Here is a 20112-nt window from a genome sequence, read left to right as displayed (position 1 = left end):
AATGCATATTACTTACTACTAATTAAGCGGTAAATACATATATAAATGACACATATCTTATAATTCATTGATTTGGTATAAATCAATTAATTGGGGAAGTGGGTATCAAGCTAATATGCTTATTTTGGTGGGCAAAAGAGCAAAGTAATTGGTTCTTTAAATTAATGAATATATTCCCCTTAAGAAGAAATTATAACCAAATACGTTTAGGTTTCTCTAATTAATTATAATTATAATAAAATGAGATTTGAAGTCAAATTAATGACTAAAATATTAATCATAAATGTCAAAAACAGTAAATCACCTGAAATTGTGGCAAAAATCTATTTAGTTTCCACTTCTGTTTTTTTTCTCTTGATTTCGTTTGGATATTCAAGTTAGACTTGCCAGAAAATCTAAAAAGCTTTTCTTTTTTTTTTTCTTTTGTGACTAAAAACATTATAAACTTGTTACGACATTACCCTAAACTAACCTCCCGCTGGAGAAAAAATCGGACAGTTTATTGTAAGAGTTTAAAAATGGCAATATTGCGGTTTGTCTAATCATCAATCTTAGGTTTAATATATTGTTTCTAATCATCAGTGATGTCCTAACCTTGATTAATTAATCATAACCTGGACCTCCACTTAGAATAAAAATAAAAATAAATGAACAAATGAACAAAAAAAAAAAAAATTAAGAATAGGAAAGGTTCTAAGCTGACATACAGTGACAAAACTTCTTTGGCTTTGGCTTTTCCCTATGAAAAAATGTTTTTTTAATTATAAAAATTGTAACTTGAGTATTTTTTGTAAGTCTGTAAATTTGGAAGGAAGAAAAACAAGAAATTTTCACACTAAAAAAGACAAAACCATCATTATCAGTGTTCCAAATCTTGTCATTAAATTAATAGCAAAATGTGTCCATATTGACAAGAAACCAAGAACTGAAATAATTAGGCTTAATCTAGGGGATTAGGAGTTGGGACTAGAAAATTACCCCTAATAAGATCAGCAAGTTACACAAGGGGTTTACCCAGTGCGCACGAAGTGCTCATCCGAAGGGCAGAGGTTGTAGTGGTCGCGGGTTATCCGGGGGTTCCAAAAAAAAAATCAGCAAGTAGTGTTTTAGCATGAAATATATAGTACGAAGCACTAGGGTCTAAACATAATCATTTCATCCTTGTTTGGTATCTGCATCATCCTTCACAGAGAGTTCAAGGGATACTGGACAATGGTCACTCCCATAGAAACCTACAATTCATACAACATATTAAGCTTTAGATACGCGGCAAAATAACAGGCATGAAGAAGAAAAACACACAGTTAACGACAATAACACCAGCTGCATACGTCAAAGATGCTAACGTTAGTGAGACTTCATATCACACACAAACAAATGCTACTGGTTTGGTTTATAGTAGGAAGGATGAGATCCTAAAAATGAAAAATGAAGTGAAATCTACTAGTCATAATTGAATATTAGTAAACGTTTTGAGGTCACAAATTTACTTCTTTTTGACAATTTCTTGGCAGCCATTACGTTCATACATTGTTTCATTTTGAGATTAACTTACCATCCAATTCGATCCCTCGTCCATGCATCTCGCATGAAACAATCCTGTCTTTCATTTTCTCAGATACAATAAAGTAATCTATTCTCATCCTTTTCCCGCGATACCTGCAAGTAATGTTATCATCGGAACCATCAGTTCCTATAGAGGACCTAAGAATAAGAACGAATAACATGGTGGTGGTAAAACAAAGTACTACTTAACTAGAACACGTTCCCATGGAAGCACTTACGAATACAGTACAGTAAATCACTTACTTCCCAACAGGATTTCCCGACCACGAGAAGCCACATTCCATGTCCGTGTCCTTGTGAAGAAATCTATATGCATCCACTAGCTTTCCTCTGAGAAATAGGAATATCACATAACAGTACTTAACCAGACAATGAAATGAGATTACACAGGTTTTATCCAATGGAAAATTTCATTTCTTCTCAAATTAATCTTCCATCAGCTTACACCACATAACCACACAAGATTTTGAACAATATTATGCAATCATGTGAGCTTCATACATGCTTCTAAGCTGGGTGTTCGATAAGAGTGTGGATCTAGAGGCCGGATCCTTCATGATCTAAATTTTAAGATTTGGGGGTACGGATACGGGTGAGGGGATTCGTATAGAAATAGAATTATATGTCTAAATTATGAGACGTTATGTGGAAAACTTATAAGGTATTCCGAGGAGAAAATGTTAATCAAGAGGAGAATTCCAAAAGGAGATAAAAAGAAAAGGACTGACATAGAAATTTCTACATACAAGCGATTCCGTTTTCATCAGTTTCACCCTAGATTTTGTTTTTATCTTCTCTATTTTGCTCAAAGTACCCAAAATTGGTTGACCAAATCCGGGATGGATCCCACATCCACACCACGTCGTGTCAAAACGGGTGCAACACCGAAAGTCGGAGCAACTTAGCTTCTAACACTAACCATCAATCCATCATTTACATTTAATTTAGATTGGTGGTTAGATTATAAATTCATAAACGCTAATAGTTCAACATCTGCAATAGACAGAAGGAGGTGATAGATGCTAGTTAGCCCCAAAGAAAAAAACAATTTTTTTAAAAGAAAAAAGGGGAAATGAAAGGGTGATCAGAGAGGTAGAGCAAACTCCCTTATCAAAACAGGGTACTCAATTGACTTGCTTCTAAAAATGAAAGCTGAACACAGAACATAGATCAGAGAGCCAGATCTAGTTCCCTGCCAAAGAAAAAGTACTCAGTTTTCTTGAGTCTTCTCTAATGCCCTTGACTCTAGTTTCAGTTGAGATGAAATTTTTAAAACATTTCTTGAAAGATTTGTTACATTTGATACACTGGTAGTACTAAAAGAAACACTAGTTATGTCTAGAGCATCAGCAAAGAACGAAAGGAGAAAAATAATTGCAGATCTATTGTCACAATGTTACAAATATACCAACAGAAAAGTGAATATACAATCCCTAAGAAGTGATAACCACTTTCCATTAACGAAAAAGTGGATTGGTAGAAGCTATTAGTCGTTTCACATAGTGTGACAACAAATCATTAGCTTCATGCTGCACAATCATATATGACATATTTAAGCAATTCAGAAGTATGAATAGATTTACATACTCTTTTAATATGGCACCAAACCTCCTCCTTTCAGCCAGGGTAAATCCAGGTTGACCACAATCCTGCATGATAACTTAAAGTCAGGATGTAAAGACATAACCACAAGATGATTGCAATTTAAATTATTCTAGGTCCTGCTTCGATCTCACCCAGGACTATTGGAACATACCCTATAAACTTTTATCCAACATAGCAGGAGGAACAGCCAAGTACGAAAGCAAATTCAGGAAACATAAGCAGATGTCGCATGAAAAGTTGAAAACTTCCAATTTTCCATAATCCAGAATACTAGCACAGCACCACGAAAGAACAATAGGAGTAAAACCCTTTCAGACTGGCAGGTATGCTGATTTTTCAGTAAGACTTCTGTCTTGCAAACATTCTATCCATCTAAAATCATGGGCTATTTCCACATACATGATTTCCTTATTTCCTATGCCTGTAAGTGTAGCCGAGAGGATCAATGCCATGAGAAGAAATTTCCTCTGGGAGGGAAACTCTGAGAAGAAGAAGATACACCTGGTGAAGTAGGAATTTTAATTGACAGTAAGAAGGAAGGACGCTGGGTATATGCAACCTCAAATCCCAAAATCAGAGCCTACTAAGCAAGTGGAATTGGAGACTTGCCACCAGAAGAGATCTCTCTATGGGCGGATGTAATCAAAGACAAATATGGGAGGAAAACAAGCGGACTACAAAACCAGTGAATAATCCATATGGGTTTTGTGCATGGAGAACCATCAGGAATTTATGGCCAATTATTCTCAACAGATCCAGTTTCAAGGAAGGAATTGGAAGAAAAGAATCCTCCTGGGAAAATAGTTGGATAGGCCAATGTCCAATGAAGCTAACTTATCCTGATATTTACAATCTATGCCAGAATCAAGAAGCTACTGTGGAAGAAATGTGGTCACACAATGGGTGGAATTTCTGCTTTAGAAGGCTCCTAAATGATTCGGAGATCGGTAGAACGACAGAGTTCCTAAATACCTTAAAGGGATTGATTGATAGTGAAGACTGCATGGTGTGGAAAGGGGACAGCCAAGGACGATTCTCAGTAAAATCAGCTTATAGAGATTTTAACAGATCAAACAACCAGGTGGAATGCTGGCCATGGAGTTGATATGGAATGTAAAGATGCCCTACAAAGTAAACTTCTTTGTATGGTTAATGGCAAACGGGGCTGTCCTAACACAGGATAACCTAGTAAGGAGAGGATCTCAACTATGCTCCAGATGTATTTTCGTGGAGAGCAAACAGAGACAATCAACCATCTCTTTTTACACTGTAAATGCGCAGACCAGCAATGGAGAATTTTCAATAATCTGAGAGGCATCAAGTAGAGCATAATTGATGTTCATATAAGTTGGAACAGAAAAGGAGGACTATCCAGTCAGAAAGCGAGATGGAGGATTTCCCCAGCATGTATTTGGTGGACTTCATAGAAGGAATCAGAGATGCTTTGAAGATAAAGGGAACTCTATACAGAAGTTAAAGATGACATGCTTAGTCCTTTATTATTTTTGGTGTGAACAAGAATACATAGAAGAAGAAGAAGAGTTATCTTTGATGTTTTAAATTAAATTGAGAATGCTTTTTAGGTCTTCCTATCAGTTATAATACAACTTGTGTAGTCATCTTGTTTATATATGATATTGTTTAACCATCAAAAAAATAAGGTGGAACTCATCGGTAGCCACCTAAAGTTGTCACAAACTTTCATTTAGACACCTTAACCAGCCTTTGTTCATTTTAAACACCTTGTGTAGATGACCACTGTGTCATTTTGACACTCTTTTTACAATCAGCAAAAACACTAAGGAGAGTGTAACACACTCGCCGATGATGGTGTCAAAGCAACGAATTAACCGAAGACATATGGCATATATACCAAAAATAATTAACAATAAATGTATTACAAATAAAAACATATTTTTAAAACTAATTAGTTATTTACTTAAAAAATAAGTTTCATTTTATTTTTAAAAAAAAATCAAAAAACCTTGCAGTGCCCACTTTCTTTCTCACCATCTCCATCTCTCCTCCTCTGACCACCATGAACATCCTTTTCAAATTTGATAAAATTATGGAAGATTAACGGAATGAAAAGTACTTCCTCCATCTATTTTCACTATCATCAGGTCATAACAATCTCCACCTCTGCTTCTATCTCTTTCATAAATAAATGAATTTGGGGATGCACCAAGAACTTAACTTCCTCCATAAAAGAAGTGACCTTTTTGACCTAAATTCTCCCCTAATTGATTATTGTAATTGTTCTCCATTGAGTAATTACTTTCAACGAGATTTCATCTTTTTCTTTTTGACGAAATAGTCAAAATTATCAGGCTTAAAGTTTGACCAGATAATTTTTGCTTTCCTAGAGGTAAAATTGCAGTACAGAGGATTTTTTGCATATTGAAGGATAGAAAAGGAAAGGGGTCTTAGAAGATTATTATGACTAGGTGCGAGAAATAAAAAGATATGCACCACCATCAAAACCTCCAGATTCACGGCCTAATCCAGTCTTTTTCTTCTTCAATGAAGTTTTTGAATAATTTCAGCAAGGTTTATGACAATCGAATGGTGAGAAAGTTAGGGGGAGAAGGTTGGATACAGTGGTGGATGATGGAGGAGGTGTCGGAAGGAGAGAGAAGGAAGAAGAAACAAAAAAAAAGTAAAAATGTACAATATTTAAACTTTTCACGCGCTCAAAAACAGTGTAACGCACGCAATAAGTCAACTCAGCAAAAAGTGTCAAAATGACACAATAGGACATGACATGAGGTGTCTAAAATGAACAAAGTCTAGTTAAAGTGTCTAAATGAAAAATGGTGCCAATTTTAGGTGGCCACCGATGGGTTTAGCCAAAAAATAATAATCATGGACTACTCATACCGAAGGTCACAGCTGAAATTACTAGTGGAGTAGTGGTTGTATTGCTTTTTTCACGACCACCTCGTGGAAATATTGTTTATACAAGCAACTGAAAAGTAACAAATATTACACACAATAGATTATCTTTTAGTGGTATGTCTGGTGATTACATTTTCAGAAAAAAAAAACAGAAAGCTTTTTTTTATAACAGCAATGGTTCTTCGCGAGAATTTTTCTTGAGTAAATTTTTTTTAAAAGAACCTTTTTTTTTCTTCCTGAGATACTACAGGCCCTTCTTGATTCAACTGTGATTATTGGAGTTATCAGGTTATTAGTGAGAGAATCCCCTCTCTCCAGGTTACAGGGTCATTTTTCCAAGTTCCTTCGATGTGGTTCTCTAAAGTGCCTTAGTATATTAAACTTGTTTGCCACTGGTCAGTTCACCTGGAGCATTGCCTTTGCTGGAAGTCTCAACCTTGTTGACTGTGACAAGAGACACAACTATAAACAAACTCTTGACATGTTAGGGCTGTACACTCTGCTCTCTCACTTCCAATCAAATTACTGTGGCCCTCCAATCCCCAAAAACACTTTTATTCTGCCTCCATAAACATTAGCAAACACATATATACTGCTAAGGTAGTGGGCATAATCACAATGGAGCTTTAACGATATTCACTTTTTTATAAAGAAAACCATATCTGCATAGCATGATTGAAGGAATTGAAGTGAATATCGTCAGTTTAACGATATTCACTTCTACTCCTTCAACCATGCAAACAGACATGGGTCCCCATCGATAACACTAGGTTAAGCAAATAGCTTAGCAATTCAGAGCAAGGATTTACAAGCCCAATGGGGGAAAAGAAAAAGAATCCCAGTCACATGGTTGAAGACACCGGGCAGTCTTCAGGAGGAAAGGGGATATAGACGCACCACAATGATGAAGTCTTTGTAATATTTAGTATATGCATGTTGATTGACAATAGAGAAATATTGTTGTCATGATAGCATATTACCTCTTTGTTCGGTGGAGTGTAACCATTGAGCTTGGCTGCACTGAAAAATTCCGGATGACTTACATCAATATCCTCATGACTGCAGGAAAGACATTTAAGAAAACGGATGAGTATCATAGAAATTTCCTGAACAAGTTTCAAATGTATGATGTACAGTCATTTTTTACTGTCAAAATTCAGAAGTAATGAAACTGCAAGAGATCAGAAACATTATGACTTTACAGCTGTGTGGATTTATAACATCAAGAAACAACTCATCCTTTGAACAAGATTCAAAAAGTATTCATGATAATTTGTTGGCAATGCAACGATCCTCACTTTTCCAAAGATAACGTAAAGGGAGACAAAAAAGAATGAGAAAGGGAAAAAAAGGAACAGAAAAATAATTATGTAGTCAAGTACATAAAAACACACACTAAAGTGAAATATAAAAATTAAACAGAGTTGTACCTTACATTAAGATCACCACACCAAATAAGGGGTTTATCTGAAGTTGCGAGAACAAACTCTAGCATTCTTTTATCCCATTTTCTTCTCCTCGGAAATGAAGATTCCTCTTCTTTCCACCCATTGTTTGGCACGTATGTGTTTAATATTCGGAATGTCTCAAATTCAGCCAAAATAACTCGACCATCTGGTTCATGCTTAGAACCTAAGAATACAAACACTTCTCAAGTTTATTATCGGCTTTAGCCAGTTGAATCAAGCATTTTATTAAGACAAATAGGGGAAAGAGAAACAGAGAGAGAAACACTACAAGTCAGATTGTTGTCAGTGCCAGTGTCTGTTTTGAAAATAACTGAAATATTTAGCATATAGCTGCATGACTCCTACTGGTGACACATTTTCAAGACTGGAGCTTGTTAGAAGTTAACACAAACACCAATATAAATCTACTTTGCCTTCAAGTAGTTCCAAACACAAACATGATAAAGATCCTATATTGGAAAAAAACTTATATTGGTAAGGTGAAGGAGTGTTTTTTTTTTAAATTTTAAGGGTAAGGAGAAGGAGAGTTATCATCACAAATAGAGTATTACATCAAGTAGAACATGACGTCCTTGAAGTACATAATATTAATGCCTTTCATTTCTTTGAAGGTCTATTTAAGATGCCAAATTAACAATGTGTATGTCGACTAGGAACATACTTCTAAAGCAAACTCCAATGAGACCTAAACCGAATAAGTATACATAATTTTATTAGCTAAATGAAAAAATTCTTATCAAGCAGCTGCATAATACAGTGTCAAACTTTAGCAGAAGACGACCAAAGACTTGTCAATCTCTATAATTTTCAGTTTGTTTTTTTAAAAAAAAAAAACTAATAAGAGTAGAAGGTAATCCTCATTGGGCTGATAAATTTAGCGAGGATAAAGGGTGAACTTGAAAATTGCCTAGTTGAAATTCCTCTGCAACTAGAGAAACAAACAGCAACTGCTTCCAAGTTTCTTTTGCTTCTTCCTCTAAACCAGACCGAACATCACGATTGGCCATCCACAGAATATAATAGAATATCCCACTAACCAAAAATTCACCGATCAAATTGAAGTAGCAATTGATTGATATAAATTGTTTTTTCTCCTCCACCGGTGTCAGCCGGGCGGGAGAGTACAAAGGTTGCTTCTCCTAAAGGAAAAAAGCTTCATCATTGTGTGAATCTCCTAGGGTACCAAGAGCTGGTTTTATTGTATATTTGAATTTAATGTATTAAACATAAATGCTGCTCATCTTCATCATGATTTTCCCTTTGGAAATGAAATCACTTAAAAAAATAATTATCTACTTATGGGCACCTGTTGCATCAAGTGAAAAGGAGACCTTCTTTGGTTGAAAACACTTTTTGATGAATAATGCAGTTCCAGCATATTTTGAGTCGGAAAGAGACCACCAAACATTATAATTTTTGAAAGGTGGACTTGATAAGGCTCGTGTCACCACCTGCATGATGGGAAAAGTAAACCCAATTAAGAAGTATCACTACCTCGTTATTACACAACAAGTGGAGAAATATTTTTCTCAATATCAACTAATGGAATCCTGTCTGGCATTTAAAGTTGCTGCAAACAAGTTGAAAGGAAATTTTCTAAGGAAACCAACAATTAAGCATTGATTTTAGGATTATAAGCAATAGTGCAAGATATATATGATGCTGCATCCAAATTACTTTAGTAACATGACCAGCAATGTATTACCAGTTTTTCTTCACGTGAAGCGCTAGTATCATCTTTTAACTCTCTTGGGTTCTTAGGTGCACCTTTGGAACCAGCAGCTGGCATTCTTACTTCCTACCACCAACGTACGGTTAGATTGGAATTCATACCAATTATAAATGATACAAAACAACTTCCTCCAAGAATCAAATGAATTTCAGAACAACGGTTCAAAAGTATATCTCAATAAATAAAAGATGGAAAAAATAAACGAAGTGAGTGAAAAAAAGAAGAAGTCACCAGTTAACTTAAACCACAAATATGTATTATAACATGAAATAAGCATGTAATATAATCAAAATAAGAGGACAACTAGAAACTTCACAAATTTATTTAATAGTGTGTAGTGTGTACAATCAATTTCCAGTGTAACATAATCTACTCATTCCACTTTATTTAATCTGTAAAAAGATACCCACAGTTTGAGATCATATAAGTTATTCTTCAGGCCATATCACCACTAAACAATAATATAGGGTACAATCATGAAAACACAAGTTACAAGATCATCCCCAAAAGACTAGGACCAGCATGACATTTCCTCGGTTTCAGATATAAGCGACTATAAGAACATCTACAAAAACTACGGTTCAATCACAAATTAGTTAGAAAATAAAGGACTAATCCAGAAATTATAGCAGTCATATTTCCTCTTGCTAAAGCAAAATCAAGCAGCAGTTAGTGTGAAGGTCGCATGAATGTTGATGAAAAGGTGTCTTGGGGCAGGGCACAAGAGAGATGTACTAAAATGGAGATGAAAAAAAGTAGGTACGAGAAACAAGTCAACTATATCAACTGGTAGATTGCCTCAACTAAATGGATTTCAAAAATTTACATCAAACTGAAATACTAGCATTACTCAATATGAATAAGAAAATAGGAATGTTCATCAATGTGTAACCATAGTCAGGTTGGCTAGTCCTCAATGATTCATTTATTTTCTTCATTACCCCTTTCAACAAGGGTTGAGAAGAAAAGGCATCAACTAGACTGTAAGGTTATCAGTGAAAATGAAAGTAAAAGTCGAGAACCAAAGCTCTTCTGGGAAAAGGAATACATCTAAGTAAAGCATCAAAACTTTAGCTGATTGCAGCGGTTACAGCATCTGGAAGAGATCGGCACCATATCGTCGCAAATATTTTACTTATTTACAAGACAATGGAGAAGATAAAGAAATCGACTGTATATGAACAAGAGCAAACAATTGGCCACTTATATGTTATGTAGAGTGTAGACAGTAGAAAGATAATATGCAATTGATACTCTTGGGAGATGAATTTGCAGCCCGTCCTTTACTGATCTCTATTCTCTTCAAAATCTACGCTCAATTTCTTTACTCTAGCTTTTGCTTCTTCTTGCATAGTCCTTCTATGTATTCTGTGTTTTCAAACTTTGTATCATCAAGCTCTTACTCAAAGATCATCCTATCCTTTGTTCACTGTTGGACTGCTTTTTCATAAAGGGATTACTCCATTTTATTGCAAATTAGGCATTGAAAAAAACTCATAACAATACAGCATTTTGGCATTGAAAATACTCATTACAAAATAGCATTCTGGCATTGAAAAAACTCATTATAAAACAGATTTTTCATTTCATCTTATGCTCAATCTTACACTTTTTAAGCTATAATGGATCTTATCCACTACATATTACTGTGTTACATTGTTGTTATATAAAATATCCCTGAAAGAGGGGGAAGGTGAGAGAAACTCAGCTTTTCGGACCGGACCAATCTTCCGTGCCCCCCTTCCCCCTCCTCATAAAGTCAGTGAGGCTAAGGTTTCAATTGATAGAGAATTTATGAGGAAGCAACTTCAGCAATTGGCATTTACCAATTTGTTAAAATCTGTGACCTATGATACTTACTCCTTCCCATGGTGTTATCACTTTGCTTCCAAAGCTTTTTTATTTCATGTGATCAAAATCAGAAACACTTCGACTTAAGTTCAACCTCTCTCCTCAACATTCACTGCGTTGCAGAAATTAGCAAGAGTGACATAAGGATTGAGAAGGAACTGACAATGAAAAGTCACTTTTTAGACAAAGCAAGCCTAGAGACTATAGATTTCAGTTTCAAAAAAAAAAAAAAAACTAGAAACTATAGACTATGATCATACAACAATGTATGAAAGAAAGAGAATTAGCACCCCTTTTAAACATGGGCGGAGCCAAGTAGGGCCAAACCCCTTCCACAGAAAATTACAATGTTTAAACATTGTTAAAAGTTTTTTTTTTTTTTTTTATGTATACACGGTATATGTTGAAACCCCTGAAAATCCTAACTACTAAATTTCTTGAAGTATCAACAATCAAAGTTTCCAAAAATAGAACACCCATTTTTTCCTAAAATTAAGATTCATCGACAAGGGCAACATTCAGAATGACAATAAGCAAAGCTACTAGAAAAAAAAGGCATAATTGAACAACCTGTATGGCAATGACATCAGGGTCAAGATTCTCAATGAACTTGGTGAACTCTGTCCAGTTGTTCTTGATTCGAAGAAGAAAGCTATTAGCATTCCATGTCAAGAACTTTGTTGGCTCTTTCTTGTTGTCACCAGCACTTTCAGAAATCGTTTCTGTTGTTTGTTCTCCATCTTTCTCCGATGAAGATACAGAAGAAATAGTGGGTTTCTTGAAAGATCCGTCTTTTTCAATTGGTTGAAAAAATCTTTTCATCTTTGCGTTCTTCTTCTTCTTCTTCAGCAGTGAACTCTGATTCTTGGTGTCCACTGTCCCGTGCAGTGCAGAGGAACGAGTGCTTATAAAAAGAGAGCTCGCACTGGAAAATGACAATACTACCCTTTTGGGCCAAAAACGTCTGCGAGGAGCTACGAATGAATTGAGAGAAAATTACGTAATTACATGACTTCAAATAACATAATCTTTAAATACCTTTATTATTTGAATTAATTATAAAAATTTCCTTTTTTTTTCTTCTTCTCTCTCAACATTTGGATATATCACTTCATCTCTATCAGATATATTATAACTTTGTTTCTGTACAATGTATCTGATACAAATATTATTGTTGATACATAACCTCAATTATTTCAAACCTAAATCAGTATGAATCTGGTTTATAGTTATATATATGCGTGTTTACGGTTTGGATAAAATCGATCCAGACCGAAAACCGAACCAAACTGATTTTATTTGAGTTTGATTTTAGATTTTTAAAAACCGATAGTATTTGAGTTGGTTATGATTTTGTTCACAAAAACCCGAAGAAATAACTGAATTGAACCAACAAATAATATATATATATATATATATTATTTTTATAAACAAATTTAAAGTTCTTATATATGTTTTCATTTAAATTTATTTATAATTTACTTATGAAAGCAAAAATGTCAGGTGAGAACATTTATCTTATTTGTTTAATGTATATGAGTGTCTATGACAATTCTTTGTATGATTGAAAATGTCACTATCTCTTTTTAGAAAAATAATGAATTTTGAACCTTTATTCATGGTAAATTGGGAAAAGGCTCAAATATGCCATCGAACTTTAAAAAAAGGTTCATTTATGTCATCCGTTAAAAGTTTGGGTCATTTATGTCATTTCCGTTTGAGAAAAGACTCATTCATGCCATTATTTTTAAATAGAAAATATAAATGGTTTTGCAATACCATTTTTCCACGTGGCCTCTTAAAGTTCGATGGCATATTTGAACCAAACTTTTAACGGAAATGACATAAATGAACCAAACTTTTAACGGATGACATAAATGATCGTAAGTTATGTAATGTCAGTCATTCTAACTATTTTTTTATTTTGAATAGATTGTTATCACTTTTTTCACGTTTTGAATGAATTGTTTCTTTTATTTTGTCTATGGTTAATAACCGAACTAGACAAAATTGAAACTCGATAACAACTAAACCGATAAATATATATTATAGTTGGTTTGATTTGGTTTTGATAATTTTAAAACTGATTAAGTTGGTTTGGTTTTGGTTTTGACTGATAACCGATCCAAACCGATCCATGAACATCCCTAGTTATGTATCTGAGATATAACTCATATATTTGATACATAACTTATGTATCAGGCGAAGGAGCAATGTATCCGCGAGTTCTGAAAAATTCGGAATTATTATAATTTGGAAAACTTTCGATATATGATGTAATTAGCTTTCAAATTATTTTTCGTGCTTTATACATTTAATTAAGCATTGTGCAAGTTACTTTAAATTGAAGGCTAATTTTTCAAATATATTATTGTCTTCATCTCAATTTATATGGCAATGTTTGATTAGATATACAATTTTAAAAAGAAAATGAGATTTTGATCCAAAATAACTCTTAGACATTGATGTGATTATAAATTGCTATATCATTAAGACTAAAATGAGAATTTTTAAATATAAAAAATTGATTTTTGAACAAATTAAATCGAAAATATGACACATAAATCTTGAACAAATTAAATCGAAAATATGACACATAAATCAGGAGATGACAATATTATATATATTGAAAAAATAATATAACATATTTGGCCAATATTTTTAAAAAATTAATAGGGCTTATCTTTGAAAAAAAAAAACTTATTTTGAAGAGTTTTGTCTTATTTAATTGCGATGTAACACTTGCTTTGAAAAGTTTTTCTTATTTAATTGCGATGTAATTTCAATCTCATTTTCAAACTATATAGTGTATCCATCTGTTCCTTTGCATCAAATTTTAATTGTATCTCTAATGATTTACTTCTACTCTTACTTATTTTCTATAATTTTTTATATATTTTATTTTCTCGATATGCCGCTCCAAATTTGTTATTATCTAACCTTAATACAAGGTTAGTTTTGATGCAACGATAAAAATAGAAAGGTCATGAACTTAAGTTGTAAAACAACTTTTCGTAGAAATATATAATAAGGTTACACACAATAAACTCACACAATCTCATCTTTTTTTAAACCCGCAGCCGCACACAATAGGAAGTTTGTGCACAGTTGTACATTTTTGTCAAACATGTGGCGATTTCTTGATATTTAAAAATCTATTGGGATCTGATTAGGCTAGACCAAAGTATCCCCATTTTATAAACTCAAGAGCCTACATTTGTTCAGTGTTTTATGATATAAGAAAGACAAAATATGGATTTGACCTCAAACTTTAGGACCATACGTCAAAATTTATGTTAACGTTTGATAAAATTCGTTAAGATTCTGTTATCCTAGACCAAAATTGTAGTGGAAATGATCTCTTATATGACTATTTACAAATTGAATAAAACTTATGTGAAAAAATGAAGATCTCATGTAAAAAGTATATAAAACTAAAAACATATTTGTAAAGGACTACAAAACCAAATCTCCCGACAATATGGGGAAAAAATGCAACATAGTACTAATGTCCTCAAATAATGTTTTGATTACTATATATATCCTTATTGTAAGTTGTGTCTTTAAGCTATGCAAATAGTAATTTTATCATTTCTATCCACCTCTTCTCCACACTCCACAAAAGAAAAGGAAAACTGGAAGTTCATATATTGTGTTCGGAGACCAAATTTAGCAGAGAAGGCTTTAAGAGATGAAATGACATTAGGCTTTTTTATTGAACAGTCATTGGGGAGATACAGTACATGAACTGGTATGTGGTGAGTACAAGTTGACATAAACAAGTGCAGTGTAGTCAATCACACTGCTTGATGCACTAACTGACATATTGTTTCTCAAGAAGGTTTCCGCAAAATGCCAAGTCAAACCGTTCCTCTGGAGGATCTCCAATGCAATCAAAAACTGCATCTGCATTTGAGAAATTCTCGTCTGCTGTGTACCTGAGGCAGTATAGAAGTTCGTTTGCAATACCAAATTAACAGTAACAATATACGAAAATAATCAAATGATATTCACAACAGGCTAGATGGTCTGCAAGAATTGGTAAAAGATCAAGATATCTAGCATAGGTGAAAGAGCAAGTTGCATAGACAAAAGATGCAGTCTGCTACTTGTTCAGAAGGAAATCACTAAGGCTGTAAAAGCATTGCATCCGTCTTCTAATACACTATAGGAGCTCCTTCAAAAATAATCAATAAAACAATCGTACCTTCTTATAACTTAATGAGATGCTTAGCCCAGACACTGAATTTTTTCTCAATGAAATGAAACTACTGACTTAGATCATCCTTGTTATCTTCCCTGTATTGATTAGGCATGTCCTTCCTTTCTATCTCCTCCATTGTACTAGATTAGACTATTTAACTGATCTAGCATAAACAGAAAGCAATTACAGCAAACACTCTTGTGCATCTAACAACTAGCAAGTATCTAGGATGGAGCCTCACCGCCAGAGCCAAAAATCAGCCTTTAGATATAACTATACATGCAGAAATGTTGTCTGTAAACCCTTTTTCAGGCCTTACAAAAAGTTTGGAAACTTGCCACCTCCACCATGTTCACCTGAGTGCTTAGAGGCATCTAATCAATAATTTCATTTTCGTTGAAGGAAATACCCTAGGGGGAATGAGTTGGGTTTGCGACGTTAAGCATTGGAAACCATTGGCTTCCTGATCATACATCTTTTACTTCTTTTTTTTATTTTGAACTTCAAGGACGCAAGAAGTTTTTCTGAAAAGCTCTCAGTTTGATTATGAAGTTTCTCAGGTTATGCTTTAACAAGATGTTGCACCAAGATAGAATTTCAGAAACCAAGTAAAAGAAGTTCTGTTAACAATAGAGAACTGAAATATGCACCAGGGAGAGAGACGCTGGCCATTGGTTCAAATAAAAAACAACTTACCCACTCTTGGTCACAATGCACGTCATTCCAGCTGCTTTGGCAGCTGCAAGACCTATGCCACTATCTTCTACGACAACACAACTGCAGACCATAAAGGGCAGAGTTTACCATTCAGAATGAAAATGTAAAATTATAACAAAATTATTTACCATCTTCTTCAGCTTATAAATCATATAACTTCTCTAAGGTGTCATCACGTAATTTCCCAATCCCAGTGCAAGTTTTCTGTGTACAGTACCTTGAAGGATCAACCCCAAGGGTGTCGGCTGCTAACAGATAAATGGCCTGCCAGGAAGTAAGTATATGGTATTAAACATTTAAGACTTAACTTACAGCTATGACAGTACTAGAGACACATGTCTCCTCAAATTGAAGTTTTACTGCAACTTGTAAATGAAGAGAAAGCACAGTCATAGTTTAAAATAGCTATACACTGAAGTTCACAGATTATCCTTGTACATTTATGGATATCAGGAGAGTAAAAGAAGTGTAGAGAAGGCTATTGGAACAGATCCCAAATTTCAGATCATGCAGATACGAGGCTTATCTCCAAATGAAGTTTATTTTTGCTTCTTAATTTCTAAGAAAATGAATTTGTCTTCACTACAAATGCATTGAACAGACATTTGAAAGATAAGATATTTACCGGATCAGGCTTCTTGCGAGGAACCACATCACCTGCAAATATCTGGATCTGTTCTGCTCGCTCTGGTCCCAATAAGCACGAGACTATGGCTGAGACCTAATATCAGCAGATTTGATTCAACTTATGATCACAAAACATTATCTTAGTATGGTGACAACAAATAATCATGCCAGTGCTTTAATTTTTTTTAATTTCTCTTATTTCTCCCAGCAAACGAGCAACTCCAGATAGAAAACCAGAGGTTATCATCTTGTGCAGTAACCAATTCAATAGGAACAAAGGGAAAATCTAACAATTCTAAATTCTAATATCAAATGAATTTTTCTAGGAGTTGATCTTTTCCAACTTTTTAGTGTCGATGGCTTCCCATATCATTTTCTAGGTCCAAGAAACTACATTGTCAATCAAAGAGGCGAACTAAGGCTAAATAGACATGAAAATGTAAATTGGTCAAATATAAGCTTGATGATTTAGTCATGAATATTATTAGGATAAACTAGTAAGCTCCATACAGGCCAAAAGAAGTTCCGAGCATAGCCGCAACTTAAATAGCAGATTATTGTCAAAAGACTCGACATTGGCACATAATACTAACACTTGAGAACCTGATTACTCATACCGCCTTTTCATTGGAAGTGCTGCATACTGCAACTTTAACTCCATTACCCAGAGCCTGATCAATCAACCTGTAACATTTAGTTTGAAACTCTTACAATAAGGAGAAGAATAATCTAAAGGAAAATTTATTCCGACTCTTGCAATTTTGTCAATATATACACTGTCCCATAGGTCATACGATAGTGAGTTTTTCATATTGAGATTCTATTGAAGGTCATATGACTGAATTTGATAATTATTCTGTAACAATATCAAAATCAAATACAACAGATAGAAGAGTCTTCAACGCTGAAATCTTTGGTGCCTAGAAAGAACTTTACCCTTGAATAGTTGCATTATGTTCAATAAAACAGAAAAAAGGCATGTAGTCCAGGGTCAGGAGTCAGGACAGCATTTGCTCAAAGAATAGAAAAATGTCTACATCTCAGAGGTAAATGAAACTCCTCGTGATTAATTATGGATAACTGAAGCTCCAGAATGCATCGTTAAGGCGGACCAATTTCCTCATTGGTTTGCGGTTAATAATGTCCACACTTAATTCCAACATCAATGCCTCTGGTGGAATAATTTTATATGACTGAATCTCTAAGAACCTTATATATACATATAGAAGTGACATAAATAAAATACTTTAAAAAAGAGCTTACTTTTCAACACCTGGCCGAAGTGGTAGCAATTTCTTCTCAATGAGAACCATGAATAATTCGGTCTTTCGCTTGTGAAGTCCTGCAATAAACTCCTTTCTTTCTTCTTCAGTTTTTGGTGCATTTTCTGGCCAACCCACTTTGTTAAAGTAGGCTGTCATCCTAAGATACCCAAGTCAACCACAAAAAAATCAATTCAAGTCTAAACTATATGAATTGCTGTTTCTCCTAAGTATATTTCTAGTAGAAATAACTTTACCTCTCTTTTCCACCTCCAATTTTGAGCAATTCTCCATACAAATCAACATCCCAAGTTACACCCAATTCCTTCTGTATACCATTGAAAATAATGGATTCTATGAAAAGTCATCAAATAGGGAAAAAGAAAAAGATCTTTACACAAATAACATGACAGATTTATTGTTTACTTTTTAAAGTTGTATACACTCATCATGCACGACCATACCAATATTATACATCTATAGGCTATTTTTAGTTTAATCATTAGTAGACCGCTATTATTTAGGTTTTTTTAGAAAAGGGGAAAACTCATTCTTTTGAGCAAATTCCATTCTGCAAAACACCAATTGATCATTAAATTAGAAATTCTGCATGAATTCAACCGTTCAATAGCATAAGCATACAATCAGAAGTAGAGCTAATGAGTAGGTTACTGGTTCGGCCGAACATAACTTTGAGCCAAACTTTGTATTTCTCTTATAAAATTTATTGAACAGGTACTAATTATTAATTTAGAACTCAGACTCTAATTCCGAACCTATAAACTTCAAATCTGCTTTCATCTCTGCAAACAATACAACACACTGAAGTGAGTTATAAAAAGTGTACCTCAGCAAAGGTATCATTGAAAGAGATACGGTGACCATCTTTTTCAGTATCGACAAGTACACCATCGCAGTCGAATAGCAGTGCCTTTGGGAGGACCGAAGAAGCAGAACATGTCACTACTCCATTACGCCTACTCGTCTTTCTACGGAGAGTAACTGATTTTGTTCTGTCAATTGAAGAGATAGCTGATGATGACGATAACAGCGAGCTGTTGGTATTGGGTAATGTGACGGTTGATGGTAGAACTGAAGCAGCTCTTCTTTGTGATGAAAAAATGGCCGGAGAAGAAGAGACAACTCTCAACGCCATTGGAATCGTTAGGTACCACTCAAATTGTTTCAGCTTTCATTTGGTTGGAAAATAACGGTTTTCCAACCATGCGTTATCCGCCCAATGACCCCACACTCCCAGCGGGCTGATTTGATTTGGTTTGATTCTCCTTTTTATTTTAGTTTAAAATAACGAGACTAATTTAGATTTAAAAAATATTTATTTCTTGTCTATCTATTCTTGATTCTCAAGTCAAATTTTTAGATTCCCCGAATGAAATGGGTCGTTTCTGCCCATGAAATGAATGTTGATTTCGTTTTGAATACTTCTACAATTCAAAAGTTTTTGAGAAGAGACTAAGCACAACATTAATGTGAAAGCTTATAATCAATCAATTGAATTACTAAAATTTTCTGAAAGGAGTGACATGTGTTGCAAGTAGAATAAGATTTTTTAATTGTACTAATTGACTAAATTTTTTTAAATTTTTTTTAATTATGATCAAGATAAATTTTATTTTTTAATAACATTCATTTTAAATTTAGAAAGTATACAATATTATTTTCTGGATAGTAAAAGTAATTTTTATAACATTCATTTTTAGTTAAGAAGATGTAGAATATTATTTTGTAAATTATAAGAATAACTTTTAAGAAAGTGAAAGAAAAAACTCACACTATTGCGGATTCGGTTCGGTTTTATTAAATTTTAATTCGATGTTCGGTTTTGAAAAAACGTGCACCAAATATCAAATCAAAATATTTTGATTCGATTCGATTTAATTTGGTGTTGTTAAAATAGTTTTTCGGTGTAAGCAAATAAAAAATAAAATGAGAATAAAATCATCAAAACAGTTAACTAAACATAAAAGTTGAAAACTCGAAATAATCATTAAACATATTTAATAATTAAAGTTTCAAACAAAGAACTAAAAAAGTTTTTTTTTCTCTTTTTGATTTTTTGTTTCCAACAAACACTCTTTGTAATAGCAGCCAACAATTAAAACAAGAATCCAACACTTGAAACTTAAAACTTAAAAGTTAAAACAATACAAAGTCACAAAT

General features: G+C 33.8%; 2 protein-coding genes across 2 annotated transcripts; both read right to left on the bottom strand.

Annotated features, from left to right (window-relative positions):
* Window positions 1-856: 856 nt before the first annotated feature.
* Window positions 857-11997, bottom strand: LOC102605533 (DNA-(apurinic or apyrimidinic site) lyase). The gene is made up of 9 exons (XM_006351389.2): window positions 11692-11997; window positions 9244-9336; window positions 8845-8989; window positions 7500-7701; window positions 7050-7128; window positions 3154-3215; window positions 1810-1896; window positions 1556-1659; window positions 857-1232 (listed from the first exon to the last, which is right to left on the bottom strand). Exons 1-9 carry the CDS (start codon window positions 11941-11943, stop codon window positions 1156-1158), a joined length of 1101 nt encoding a protein of 366 aa, XP_006351451.1. The 5' UTR covers window positions 11944-11997; the 3' UTR covers window positions 857-1155.
* A 2686-nt stretch (window positions 11998-14683) lies between these two features.
* On the bottom strand, window positions 14684-19185 carry LOC102605195 (haloacid dehalogenase-like hydrolase domain-containing protein At3g48420). The gene is made up of 8 exons (XM_006351388.2): window positions 18779-19185; window positions 18189-18259; window positions 17933-18091; window positions 17287-17353; window positions 16668-16763; window positions 16260-16306; window positions 16022-16102; window positions 14684-15059 (listed from the first exon to the last, which is right to left on the bottom strand). The coding sequence occupies exons 1-8, from the start codon at window positions 19085-19087 to the stop codon at window positions 14936-14938; spliced, it is 954 nt and encodes a 317-aa protein (XP_006351450.1). The 5' UTR covers window positions 19088-19185; the 3' UTR covers window positions 14684-14935.
* Between the last annotated feature and the right edge of the window lie 927 nt (window positions 19186-20112).

This window comes from Solanum tuberosum, unplaced genomic scaffold (assembly GCF_000226075.1).
Source record: "Solanum tuberosum cultivar DM 1-3 516 R44 unplaced genomic scaffold, SolTub_3.0 scf00127, whole genome shotgun sequence".
Classification (NCBI taxonomy): Eukaryota; Viridiplantae; Streptophyta; class Magnoliopsida; order Solanales; family Solanaceae; genus Solanum; species Solanum tuberosum.
The sequence above is the reverse complement of the archived record's forward strand: the minus strand, read 5'-3'. Positions and strand labels throughout refer to the sequence as shown.

Coding starts and splice junctions, on each gene's coding strand:
- LOC102605533 (XM_006351389.2), bottom strand. CDS start 11,943: ATGAAAAGATTTTTTCAACCAATTGAAAAAGACGGATCTTTCAAGAAA. Junction 7,702..8,844: donor CTTTTCACTTGATGCAACAG/GTGCCCATAAGT, acceptor TTGTATTCTTAG/GTTCTAAGCATGAACCAGAT. Junction 1,897..3,153: donor TTTGGTGCCATATTAAAAGA/GTATGTAAATCT, acceptor CCTATTTCTCAG/AGGAAAGCTAGTGGATGCAT.
- LOC102605195 (XM_006351388.2), bottom strand. CDS start 19,087: ATGGCGTTGAGAGTTGTCTCTTCTTCTCCGGCCATTTTTTCATCACAA. Junction 17,354..17,932: donor CTTCGGCCAGGTGTTGAAAA/GTAAGCTCTTTT, acceptor TAAATGTTACAG/GTTGATTGATCAGGCTCTGG. Junction 16,103..16,259: donor CTTGGGGTTGATCCTTCAAG/GTACTGTACACA, acceptor TATGGTCTGCAG/TTGTGTTGTCGTAGAAGATA.